Here is a 13844-nt window from a genome sequence, read left to right as displayed (position 1 = left end):
CTGAATGAAGCCACTTTTATTAATAATTACCTCTCTGCCGTGACTTTAAATTCAAACAGCTGGACAGGCTCTGCTCTTTATTAATTTCCTTGGATCCTTTGGCACGAAGCCCTCAATTCCTGTGATGTAATGGTATAAAAAGTTGGCTCCTGCCTGAGCTTCCACCCACAAGTTCTAAATTTGGAGCATGGCAAATTTCTGCAGATTCCAGAGACAGGCTATGCTCAAGACGTGCTGATGCCTTCAGTCCCATCCTATTGCACCAAACAACAAGATTGTGTGCTTTTTATAACTGGGATCATAAATATGACTCAGATGCACATGTTGTCTATGTAAGCACTTGGGGTTGGCTATCACTTTATGGCACTGGGAAGAAGCCAAGCCAAATAAAAATTGTTTTGAGTAAATATTACATTTCTAGAGCATGAATAACTTTTCTCTGCAGCCAACGTGTCACTAATGGGAATAAGGAAGAAGACGGGGTGGGGGGAAAGCAGTAACTAAATCATCCCACTAAACACAGGCAGTCTGCAGCAAGACCTGTTGTTTCAACTCGTCTGGGGTGTAATATCCCAGATAATTCGTAGCAGGTCTCAGCAAGGCCACAAGTGACGGAAATAAAAATAGCTATATAGTTCAGCGCCATCCTGCTGCACGGCTCTCTCTTGGGTGGGATCTCCACCAGTGGTATGTAATAACAGGCAACTAAAGAACCAAGTGTCCTTTTCTCCCCCGCTCCCAAATGTGCAGAGGCTCGAGCGGAGCAGATTGCTCCACGGAGATCAGTGTTGCTACTCACATGCTCGGCGCTAAGCATGTGCATATGTCTGCTCAGGATCCGGGCCAAAAGGAAGGATGAGTTTTTCATCCTGCGACGTTGGGACCCCGGGGGGTGTCTGCATTGCAGAACACAGGGAAACAGAAAAGAAGCCCATGTGCAGCTTTGCACTGCTGCATCAGAAGGCGAAGCAGCTTATCAGCAGCTCTCTGGGACAGCGATATGCCCTCCCACCACTAGCATGCACCACTGCAGGGCTGGTCGGCAGGGATGCTGGCTCTGCTCCAGCTCTTCCAGCAAGTTCATATGACTCAGCCTCCCCCCACCCCCCAAAAAACCCACTACTTTTGCCCTTGAGCAGTGCTCAGCGAGCAACTTATGAAGTGCTTCATCTACCTGAAATGCGAAGGGCTGAGATCAATGCTTTTTCTGTAAGAAACGATCAGGAAACATTCCCTGATAAAAGGAATCTTCAAGTGTCCCAAAAATAACAGCCAGATAGAACTAACGAGTGAGAGTCTAGCTTCAAAAATCATTAGTGGCTTTCCCGTCTTCCCATCGGGCGGGTAAACCCGAGCATTGTGCATTCCTTCACGTTGCACCTGTGAGCTTTTGCATATCAGGTAAGTGCTTTCCTGAACTTTGCTGTCTTTTCCTTTTTTATAGGCTGCTTTGGCATAGCAGGAGGAAAACCTGGCTTTCAAGAGGCATTCAGACAGGAAGCAGCACTGTTCCAGGAGGATTTCGGAGTCAAACGGGAGAGCAATTGGCTTCTCAAAGGGTGTATTTCAGAGATCCCTAAAACATGCTGCTGCACAGTTGGAGCAGGTGAGTGGGGAGGCATCAAGAGCACTCAACATTCTCGTGTCCCAGCCGTCCCTATCAGAAGCGATTGAAGAGCTTTTCTGTGGGGTGGGATGGACTAGGGCTTGCAGATAAAATGTTTGAAGGGCTGTGAGCACTGCAATAACCATGACAGATTTGACGTCAGCAGACCTGTACCTCCAGGGACTAGTGCTGAGAAATCAGTGCCGATTTGACTAGCTGAGGCAGCTTTGACTGTTTCCAGGATCTGGGTGATAAGTCTTTTTTCCACGCCTTGCAAGCTGCCAGTGGTCATTTTCTGCCAGGAGAGCAGCCCAAGCAGCGTACAAGGGACTGACTCCCTCCCCTTTGTAATGCATTTTACCATTCAGAGAAACTTTTGTAAAACAAGATGGTGGTTTTTACATATTAGAGCTTCTAAACTGTTAGAATAGTTGGAAAATCCTAACTGCCTTTTGTAGACGAGAAAAAAAACAGCGAAGAAAACATTTTGAATTGCAGAATTAACAAAACTGGGAGCTGAAGATCAGTTTCCAAGACCAAAAACATTCGGAGAGTCCTGTTGTACTTGCAAGTTTAACACAAATACCTACCTGCAAAACTTGTTGCTCTGAGTTGCAGACCTTAAGCTCTGAAAACTGTCCAGAGATGCAGTGTCCAGGTCAGTCACGTTTACATTTACCCCAGGATGTTACTGGGGCTCCGCATGCACAAGGGAGGGGAAAACCTACCTGGGATTGATTCAGCAGCCTGAATTAGAGATGATGAAAGAGGGCTTGGCTGGAGCGCAGCGTGACTTTATGACTACTGGCTTAATTTTCCTGACACTTTGGGGGTAGCTACGCGGTAATTTAGCTCCAGTTAATTAAAGAGCTAAAGGCTGCTTCAATTTGTGGTTGTTACCCAAGAGCTCAGCGGAGGTTTTCTGGCCGCCAGGGATTGTGCATGAAGGTGGAGGAGCTGGAGGTGCCCCTGCGAGGGGCTGGCAGGGGATGGTGCCAGGGGGCTCTGGGTGTGCAGGGCTTGCCCGGGTACACATGGCCCTTTCCAAGGCCTGATTTGCACCTTGTGGACACAGTTTCAGTTTATCATGCTATCACATAAAGACCTCTCTTTTTAGGGACAGTTGAGTATTTTGCAGATGTTTGTATGCTCTTTTTAATGGGTAAATATCACCCAGGTTTCATCAATGAGCAGCTGAGGCATAAGGAGGTTAAGGGACCTGACGAAGGTGATAGCAAGTCAAATTGTTTGGAATTTTGTAGCTCTGAAATATCATCTTTCTAAAACAGGAAACCCTCTCAGGAGTAGTAGGTTTTCATTAAAACAACATTTCAAACCTGTCGATCTTGATATATCAGGAAAAAGAGGAATGTAGAAAATGCGAGAGTTAGCTTAGTTGCTCTTAAACTAAATCACCGGGTTCACGTTCCTATGGAGAAACAAATACCCTGCAGGCATCATGGTGTCTTTGATTTATTTTTGGAAGTTGAAAACTCCCCCTTTTTGGTGTCTGAGCTAAGAGAAAACCAATCATTTTGTGGGCCAACAAAAGGTTTCAGGAGGAAAAAACCTCCGGTCCCACTGCTCAAGAGTTTATGACATGAGCAGTTAAGCTAATGTAATCCCACTTAGCCTCCCCTACATTTCAAAATTGGATTAAAGTTTGTAAGTCGTTGAGGGAAAATGTTACCCAACAGAGTAACTATGACTCTCAAATTAGTGTTGGGCCTTCACAGCTGTGGGTGCAGACCCTGGTTTCAGTCACCTGAATAAATCAGGGTAACCCACGTGCCCAGAGCACACGAGGCAGTGAGATGCAAGCCTTGGCACTTAGGTGGAAGCCCACCAAGCTGTGATGACTGGGTATGCTGACAGCCTCGTCGTTCGTGTTCTGCCTGGTCCTTGCTCTTTTTACCTGTCTTTGGTGAGAGAAGTCATCCAAACCCAAAGAAAAGGTTTTGGTTTTGTGTGAGGTGTGCTTTCCTTGCAAAGGAAGAGTGGGTTTTTCCTCCCGCAGTAGCAGTGTGTTGCTGCACGTACACAAGTGACGCAGCTCCGAGCGTGCTACCAACTCAGCTGTAAAAAACCCGTGTAGTACCGCATCTGTGTGAATCTGCCTTTCAAAACAGGATCCGCAGATGTGATTAATTACAAGCCTGCCGAGGCGACGCTTTGCTCCCGTGAGCCGTTCCGGAGGCTGTGCGGCGGTGTCCGCCTGCCATCTGGCGTCGGGGGCCGCGGCGGGGCACCCCCTGAGTCACCCCGGCCCAACGACAGGGCTGTTCAAGTGGCAACCTCTGGTCTACGTCCAAGCCGTGAGCAAACCCTGCCCAGACTCACCAGGGCCCCCTGCCACGATATCTCCCGCATTCCTGCGGCAGATCTGGTATTTCTTATTGTTCTCCCCGTCTCTGGGGGAGCGGCTGCAGCTGCCTGGCCGGCCTGCCGGGGCAGGAGCTGGCGGAGTCCTGTGCTGCGGGTCCCAGAACTAGCCGGGGGCTTTGGAAAAATCGAGTCAGTCTTCTCGCCCTGCTTCGGCACATAGGGAGTCGGGGCTGATCAAGAGGGACAAGATAAAAAGGGGAGAAGAACAGAAAACTGGAAGAGTGGTCGTGCAGCACCACTCGCCTGGAAGCGGTGCAGGCTTGGTGCGCGCTGCCCTGGGCCCAGCGCTCGCCCAGGAGCTTTCTGCTGAACAAAATAGCTGCACCAGTCTGCAGCAACAGAGCACCTCGGGCTTGCTGGGTGGTAAATGCCTGCTAACGGGTATGCTGTCAGCTGGGTCGCAGGGAGACCAGTAGAAGCGACTGGTCAGAGTGGGGTGAGGAGGGGAAGCAGAGGCAGAGCTGTCTTCGAAGCTGTGCAGGACTGGTCCACGCTCTGCGGAGACAGCAGAAATGCTGGGGAGCACAGCCCGGCCTGGTGAGGTGTTTGGCACCTGGTGGTGTGTCCTTGTTCCCTTTTCCTTTGGTGAGCTGTTCTGCCAAGCTGGTTCTCGTACCGCGCCCCATATCTGCGCCCAGACCTTGGAAATATGATTTCAAGGAATATATGCCCTGGATTTTCTCGTGCTGGCAGGGAGGATTTGCTGGCTGGAGGTGGCCTGAGGGCAGTTGTGGGTTTGGCTCTTGCCATCTGTAGTGGTGACAGTGAAGGGAGCATGTGGGAGCACGGGCAGGCATGTTCCTTTTGCAAGCGGGGCCGCGTATGGCTATGTGGCGAGACCAGGCTTGGGGCGATGGTTGTATCTGGCCAGCCATCTCCCCAGGATGCTCCATGGGCCAGCAGCGACCCCCTTGGGCGTCATGCAATCCTCCAGGCAGGCAACGGCCACGCTAAGGCAAAACAGCAAAGGCAAAACAGCAAACGCAGAAGATGCCACCTCCATCCCCACAGGGAGCAGCCCTGCACTGAGTGCCTGGGCCGTTCCCCACTGCTCAGCTTTTTGGGAGGGCCCTGTGTGCGAGCAGGCTGTACCTGCCCCCCACCCATCTTTTCCCACCTTCTCTCTCGGAAAAAGCACCCCAGGGCCAACACAATCTTTCTGGCAGTGGGCAAAGCCCAGCTGTGAAATGAGGCATGCTCCTCCCTCACGGGCAGACGCGGCAGTCGACTTCACAGCTTGGAAAGAGCAAAATGGCCCAATGCATCACTGGCAAACGGTTGAGAAAACACTACCTTAGGCTGCTCCAACTGCAAAATTTCAGTCCCAGCTATGCTGTGAGAGGGACTTTCTAAATGTGTCTAAGCAGGGTCTAACCTTAAATAGATGATTAAGTGGGGTTTTTTTTCCTTTTTTCATCAGGACCAAGAAACCAACGCCCCAGAGGACCTGGGCTTCCCCAGCACTTGCGTGATGTGTCAGGGCTGAGCTGCACAAGCCTCTTCGGAGTGGAAAGAGAAATCCCCATGCTCTGGTAGGCATTGAAACAGCTAATGTCAACACCGAGGAAATCTAGGCTGCTTCTGAAGCTGTCTCATGACAGTGCTTGAGTTTTCAATCCCATCTGAGATGCTGACGTGTCCAAATTAGACTTGTTGGCCAAGTTAGGTGAAAGGACACGGGCGCCTTGTGCAACTGTGTGCGAGAGCAGCCGACACAGACCTGCGCCACTCGCACTTAAAAACAAAACTCCTCACAAACACCCTGGTAGGTTCCTGGTGGTGAAATCTGCGTTGCCTGAGCAATCGCTCTCGTTTGCTCAGAAAATAGGCGACAACAAGAATAATGACAGGTGAGCATTTGCACAAAGACATTAGGCCCAGATCCTGTAAAAGCTGTGTGCTGTAGCCATGGCAAGTAGCTCTATTAATTAGCTATTATATTAATGATTCTATGATAATAACAGTGTATAAAGCTGATGCTAGAGCAAGCTCCTTTGACAGGCAGAAGAACGATGTGAGCAATAAGCACACTGACTAAGGTAGAAAGGGGTGGCTTTTTTGTGCTTATTTATTAAGGAATTTACAATAATGACCAGTGGGGAAAAGTGAGTGCAATTGTTCTGGGATTTGCGATTTTTTTAAATTTTTTTTTTTCTTTTTATCAACATTCTCTTCAGTCTGTTATGGGTTTTCCTTTGGCCAGCTTGTGCTCATACCCTTTTACATCACCTTTGTCAATTAGGCTAAAATATCAGAAGGAAGCGGGGACATGGGTGCTCGTCACGTGGTCCTTTCAGGATTGTGCTTGTGGGTGTTAACTGCCTCATTAAATCTCCCTCTCAAGGCTTTTTGGGATGTTTTTATCTTTTTTTTTTTTTTGCATCATACTGTTCTAATTTCTTTTGGAGGTGAGAAGCAGCTACCTTTTTCCAAATTTTTTTTTTCATCTTAAGTGTTAAAACAACCACTGGCCTTTCCATTTTTTGAGGATGTATACATTTGACATACCCAGAAAGCCAGTTCATAAAGGAGTGCTTTTCTGCACTTTCACTTCCGTGGCATTTCCAAGTAGCTGAAGTTCACAGTGAGACGCGGTGTATGAAAGTCACGCTAGTCTCTAAATGCATGTAGTGTTACAACTTACTTTCTGTTTGCGTTTTATTTTGGAACTCATGGATGCATTAGCAGTAACAGGAGTCCTCAAGACACGATGTCTTTCTGGTTACTCAGCCTGCCAGGCGGTGAGCCCCGAAGTGCTTCAGGCCGCAGGCTGGTCTCTTGGTAGGTTTGTTTACCCCCCACACCCCCCATGTGTGACTTGAAGGGATGAGTCTGGGTCCTGGTCCCTAGAGAGGAATAGCTGTGAGCTGGCACACTGCATATCTTTCAGCCCCACTGCTGCAGCCTCGGGGATTTTTATCCTACAAGTCAATGAGCACCGTTCAGTAGGATGAGGGAGAATGGGATGGGGGTGAAGGATAAACGAGGCATGTACACGAGGCACCTGGGAAAACACTATTTGCAGGTAAGTAACCTTCCTTACACATTTTTTGCTTGCCCTGCTTTACTCCCACTAGGAAAGCTGGATGGCAGCCCAAGCTTTGTGCTGCAACTGAGAGCTTGCCAGGTGATGCACCCCACTGTACGTGTCCTTCTGTGGTGTAGTGGGGTGTTTTTGGAAAATATGCCTGAATTAGCTTCAAGGCTCCGAGCATAAATTTATCCTAGGCCAGTGGTAACACTCGTATTGCAAAATCCTTTTTCCTAGGCTCATGGGACCTCTCTGGGATCAGACATGCTAAGCTGAGGTAACAGAACCACCAGGCTGGCTCGTGAACTTGACGACAACAACGTGCCACAACGATGGCAGTGAGGGCAACGTAATGCAGCGGGAGACCTGGTTCACTCACCTAACGTTTTTCCAGCCTTTGTACATCATTGTACTTCTCTCTGGTAAAGGGCTGCTGCGGTTGTTGAAGAGGAGTGAGGCTGAAGAGTGCTTTTCTCCGTCTCGCGACACATTCGGAGGGTAAGACCCGCTGATAACGCAGGCTGGGGAAGCTGGGGCGCTGGCGGGCTGAGCCACCACCAGATGGCAGCTGGAGTCCAAATATGAGCCAGGCCCCAGGGACCCTCTTTTGTTCCCGCCGCTGCTGCCCCTGTCCCAGGTCCCAGCGAGTACAGCCAGGTGGGATGACACTGGGGCTCCCACCGTGACGCGAAAAGATTAAAAAAAAACCAAAAAAACCCCAAACAACAAAAAAGCTCCCCCCCCCTCGCCAAACCAAGAAAAAGAGAGCCACAATTATCAAATAACCAGCAAAGAGCAGGCAGAGCTGGAAAGTCCCTGACTGATGAGTGGGGGAACTAAAATCTTGCTAGTGTTGCATGAGAGTTTCATTCTATTAGAGACGACAGCTTTATAGCACGTTATAATTTGTCTCTTCTGTGCCATTTACTTTATGAAGCAGCTAAAAAGACCTTATGGATATCCTCTTTCCTGGCCATGCAAAGGTTTGCTCAAAAATGGTTTGCTTCACGTATTCAAGATAACAATCAGAGCAGTTGTTTTCAGTTCGCTTTTACTGAAAGGGATGGTGGGGCTACTGTTCCAGAAGACCTGCATGACTGAACAGTTGCTTCTTTTGGGGCTGGGTCCCCCGTCTGTGTGTGTGTGTCCCCAGGATAGAGATATTTCCCTAACATGCTGTTGCTTTCCCATTATAGGCTTTGGTTTTATGGATCTTCATTGCGGGAAAGTTAAACAGAGGTAATATGAGTTGCTGGACACCTGCCTGTTACAGTTGGGGAATGCATAAATAAGGATGCAACAGTTTCATAAATCAGCTCCATAAAATGGTCACAGGGCAAAAAAAGTCTTGTCTTAGGAGGAAAAAAAAAAGCATGGTACTGTGCTATTGGTTTGCAGGACCGTTCCACCAGCAGCAGCAGGTAAACCTGCACTGGGCAGACGAAACAAGTGGACTAAGCCTGGCAGCGCATCTGCTGAGGATTCAAGAACAGCAGATGCAGCTTTCCACTGGCCTCTGCACAGGTAAGCCTGGCGTGTATGTACGTTACTACGATGTTGCAAGGCTTCTCGGGGCGCAACAGACACATCCACAGCATCGCATGTCATTGAGCCATTAGTGGTCTCGCTGGTTTCTTGCAATAAGGCGGCTGTAACCCTTGGGCTCCCCAGAAACAGTACTGCACTGGGGTGCAGTTTTCTGTGCTGCACTGTTTCATCAGATGCGGTGACTCTGACTCACAGTGCTACATTCTCTTTGAATGCCATTTAGTGTAGCTTTAATGGACTGACTTACTCTAAAGTGACATTTTGAGCAAAAATGCCACTGATTGATTGATTTTTAAACCAACCTCTTCTCCTACTTTTATTGTACAACATTTCACACAAAGCTGTCTTAATTGGTCAGAGCAAGCAGGGACAACAAAGTGAAAAGGAGACTTGTCTCATTTCCTCTTCTAATATAAGAAATAAGACAGACATATGCAGACAGCATTTTAACAAAGGGCTGTTTGTTTTGCCGGTGGGGGCACCTGCCTGTGTGTGCCGAGGCACCCTCACGCCACAGATGCTTCCCCCTGTTAGCTCACCGGTAAGAGCCCTTCTGCCCGGCTAGTGCACTACGCCTTCATGTGTTACTGTAGGTGCACCTGTTCTATCAGTTCATTTCCCCTCTGGCAGCTAAACTGTGCCCTCAAAATACTGTTACTGAGCAACGCTGTCTGTAATAGCTGAGCATCTTTATACTGTATCAGGGTGTACTGAATATGAACATGTAAGAGAAGTGTTGCTGTTTGTTTATACAATAATCTGTCTTATGTGTGTGACCATTGCCTTTAATCCGAATCCCATTGCTTGGACTGTCAAGGGTGTATTTCTTCCATCACAGTACCACTTTGACACAACAGTTACTGGCTTTTGAACTGAAGTAACACAGAAGTAACCCATGCAAAAAGTCATCAATTAATTCAGAAATGTAAACGACTTGTATTACTTTATTAAATAGCCAATTCTAAAGAACAGTAAAAAATATGAAAACATGCATCATTTGGTGTTCTTAAAAAAAGTTTGTCCAAAATGAAGACTGTTAGGAAAAATTAAACAAGTTTAGCCTCAATACACCTTCTGCTCTCTGCATAAAAGACAGACATTTGGTAGTTATAAATACTGTTCCATCTCCTTTAGCGAAGTTTAATAACGTATACATTAGTATTTCTATTACAGTTTTTTTCACATTTCTTCTGTAAACATAATTTTAAAAAATGCCTTGTTAGCAAGCTTAAAGAACTATTGCTGCCCTGTACAGTAAATACAAATAGGAAGATCCTGGATTTTCCTGCCATTCTAATCAGCACTCCATTTACTGAAGCATTAAAGATTTCAATTAGTATAAAAATATAACCAGAGATTAGATGTCTGAGAAGATTCAGTATCTGAGTGAGTCTTAGTTAACTGGCAAATAAAATGCTATTGACTTCCAAATCTGACGATCACTTCTGTACAGCTTCTGCTCTTCTGAGATCCAAGTATCACAACGCACTTGTTATCCATCTGAAACCTTCACTTCTTATTTACTAAAAATAATTTAATGTTTATCTATCTGAACTAAAAAGCAGGTGCTAAGAGATGGTTGTTCAGTGTGTACATACAAAGGTCAAAGATAACAAGTCACACCAATGGGCACCAGCCCTTTGGGATGGGGGACTTAGTTCTCAAAACATCTGTACAATTTAGCAAGAATACTATTTTATTTATCAATAGACTGACTTCTTGACTGGTGTGGGAGCTCTACAAAGCAGAATCAGAGACTTGTTCCATCTCCCTACAAACTGGCTTTGTCCTTTGAGAGAACTCTGAGGCAGAGCAGTAGGCTATTTGGGAAGCCTTGTTACTAGAAATGCTGAAGTTACTTTGCTGACAAGAATTAATTTTTTTCCAAAACAGTATTGCTATACATTTATCATTTTTATCTAAAATAAAAAGGTCAAATTTAGTTTTCCTCATGCTTTTTTTTTATTTCATCTGGCCTCCAATGAAGACAAGTGCTGCATCTAAACCAGTGGTATGTTATAATCCAGATTTCTTGCACGAACATAGCTTTGATGCAGATGGTATTTGGCCTGTACGTGCTACCATCTTTCATTCATCTGCTCCAGAAATCTGTAAGTCAAAACTGTGTATGTTTTAAACTACGGAGAGAACTCTCAAGGTTTTTTTTAGCACTTCTCAAATATGAGACAGTACGAGAACAATCTTGCAGGACTACTTTTTCCAAATGTTTTACGGCAGCATTTTGTACATGCCTATTTCCAGTTCTTTTGTTTGGATTCCTGCAAAAAGAGGAAAACAGGACACAAAATCCAACAGGTACCCAGTGATGCCAGTCTACCCTCGCTAGGGAAGAACGTATCTGAGCACTAAGCACCGTGTGAAGAGCAACACACTGACACAGCAAAAATATAAGGAGACTCAGTGGAAGGAAAGGTAGTGCTCTATGTCAGAGCTGGGCAGAACCTCCAGGACTGATTTATCCTGGGTTTAAATTTTACTAACTGAACCAATGAAACTATTGCTTCCCTTGCTTTTTGGAATGCAAGTGACACTGCTTGATCAGTTGAATGCTGTCAAATAGTTACAGGCTAGTATAGAAACAACTCTTGTCACAAGCTACCTTTAAATAAAAATCTTCAGTTGAAAAGTTGTCTGTGAGAGAACAGAATTTCTAAAAACAGCAAGTACTGTCAGACACCACATGTGATAATTGCTGAGCTCTGAGTAGACACTGGTATGTGGTAAACAGTATTTCCTTTGTAGAAAGGCCCAACCTGCTGAGCAAACTAAGACCTTTATAAGCGAGAAGCTGCTCTGTGCAAAGCAGAACGTGCAAAGGTGGGCTTCTATTCATGAACAATACGTCAGCTACCGGCGTTACTCAGAAGTGGCTTTTTTCCCTTTCCAGCTCTTTTGTCTTTGCTCGAGTTCAGCTTCAGTGAAGGCAGCCGGGCCCCAGTTTGTGATTAAGTGAGGATTCTTGGAGCCTGGAAGACAGAGTGCAATACTTGAAACAGGCATTTCTGACAGGGGCATCACTCACCCACCATTGATGGGACAGGTCGAGTGTCACCGCAGGATGAGTTGGTGAGTGCTTTCTCTTCTGTGACTGGAGACCCTCTCAAAGGGGGCCTGAGGACCTGCCTAGCCACGGAGGGAGGAAGGCCTGGGACACCGTCACTGAAGCTGCTTAGTGCACGATGTTGTCAGCTTCTGCCAGCTTTCACATCCTTCTCTCCCAACTTCCTCCCTCCCCCCCTCCAATAGACCAAATCTTAGCAAACCTCTCTTCTTCTTGCCTTTAGAGATGTCCTTGAAGGAAAGCGATCTCTCCAGCACTGCATTACAAAGCCACTTTGGGCTAGCAAGCTGTTAATTAAGCTAAGAAATTAAACTTTTCCCCAAAATCAAATACTTTAGCTATCTTTACTTCATGTTTTTGGCAATTAGCATTTATGCTAACTGTATTAAACACCCAAAACATGCAATGTTCAGGTTGATCCTTGCTTTGTTTTAAACAAACAAATAATAGTAATAAAAAAACTTGTTAGAGTAGGGCCAGTAGAGGTAAAGACTTGAAAGTTACCATCAGCAGATCTCACAAATGTGGTATGTATAGGCTGCCGTGAAACCAGTAAGCTACAGGAGAAGGCAGACTTCAGTAAATCACTAGGTGTTCTAAGTGTAGGAGACAGAATGAATACAAATTCTGTGTAACTTTTCTGTTGATAACTTACCTGGCTCTATTAGTCGAATTAATCCCTCATGATGAGCTACTTTATCTTTCCAACTCTTGGTGTTATTAGCTGCCATTTCCAACTTTTTCTTAACCTCCTGAAATAAGATACAGCCCACTCAAAAACAAGAACAACTTTACTCTGTTTATATAAAAAGAAAAAACATCCTTTTAAGGCTAAAGACAGAACCATGCTAATTCAGCCAGCACTCCATTTAGTGTAGACAGGAGAACTGCGTTTCTAACCATCCTAAGTAATTTATTCAGTCGCTAGCTGTATAGAAAAAAGCTGTCAAACCAGAATCCAAAAACAACGAGCTTCTACAAGATTCTGCAGCTGCCTAAGTAGGGCCAGTTTTCACGAAGATTGAAAACATAAACATAGTTGCAAAACAGAAAGATGTATTTTCTGTTCCAAGCTAAGACGAGCTAGTGGGTACCTCTCACTTATCAGGAGTCATAAAATATAAGCTAGGAAAAGAACCGCTGCTGTTAAGAAAGAGGTGTTCTTCAGTCTAAACCGAGCTTTTGGCCAATTCCAAACAGAAGGCCAGAATGTTTAATTATTTCTAAAATAATGAGTCAACTTTTGCAGTGACCCACTCCATTTGTTTTGCAGATTTGTTTTGTTGGTTGTTTTTTTGTTTGGGTTTTATGTCTATTGTATTCAGCAATTCCTTTGGAGTAGTAAATGATGTTTCATGTACAAAAAGCTTGAAATGTCATCTAAAAAAAGGTCAAGTATTAGCCAAAAGCAATCTAATGATGGTGTTAGATGTAACACCAATATGGAAAGTTGTAAAGTGGCCAGAACTACCCCACCTACGCCCTGGATACAGCTCACTAGCTTGCCCTTCTCACAGAGCTAACCTCAACAGCATACAGACAGCGTGAACACACTCCCTAGTTAAACAGAAACACAGTCATGTTTTGTTTCCTGACCTAAACACACACAGGATCAACACCTCCCTAGCCCTAGAAAGTACGCAGCACTTCAGACTCTGCACTCGCTGGATTCTGACTCAAATACAGCTACTGGCCTTCACCAACAACACTCAGCGGAGCAGAGAACAGGCCTGGCATTCGTGACGCGAGGCACTGCTACACATTGAGAATCTGGGCTAATTCCTAGCTATCCTTGACATCAGTTCAGTGCTTAAATACCTTTTTGAGGAGCAAGGGCCTACCAGTAGCACATTGATTTTTCATCTGTAGAAGACAATAGTGCCCCGTGACATCATCAAAACATTGCAAGAATAATCAATTCAAAAGCATAAAAAGCGTAAGGCAATGACAGCAATGGGACTACATAAGAATAGTTAGTCTACAGTAGAAGACAAATGTATATGGAGTATTTCAGGATATGACTTAGATGGCTTGCACATGAATTGGGACAAAAGAATAAAGGAGGTGGTGTGTCTGAAACATGTCCTCTTCTTCTTCAACTATATCCACTGGTCTAGGCCAAAAAAACCCAACACGTAACTACCCTACCTGTTATTCTAATTTTTGTGCCATACTCATCCTTAAAGAAGGAT

General features: G+C 45.7%; 1 protein-coding gene across 1 annotated transcript in view; it reads right to left on the bottom strand.

Annotated features, from left to right (window-relative positions):
* Positions 1-11447: 11447 nt before the first annotated feature.
* SWAP70 (switching B cell complex subunit SWAP70) overlaps positions 11448-13844 on the bottom strand; it is a gene marked incomplete at both ends in the record, with an annotated part of 38910 nt that continues 36513 nt past the window's right edge. Inside the window, 2 exons of the mRNA XM_082000742.1 lie at positions 11448-11557; positions 12308-12404. Coding sequence (XP_081856868.1) covers positions 11448-11557; positions 12308-12404 — 207 coding nt within the window. The remainder of the gene's footprint in view (positions 11558-12307; positions 12405-13844) is intronic.

Source organism: Phaethon aethereus (assembly GCF_964289735.1).
Source record: "Phaethon aethereus genome assembly, chromosome: 5".
Lineage (NCBI taxonomy): Eukaryota > Metazoa > Chordata > Aves > Phaethontiformes > Phaethontidae > Phaethon > Phaethon aethereus.
The sequence above is the reverse complement of the archived record's forward strand: the minus strand, read 5'-3'. Positions and strand labels throughout refer to the sequence as shown.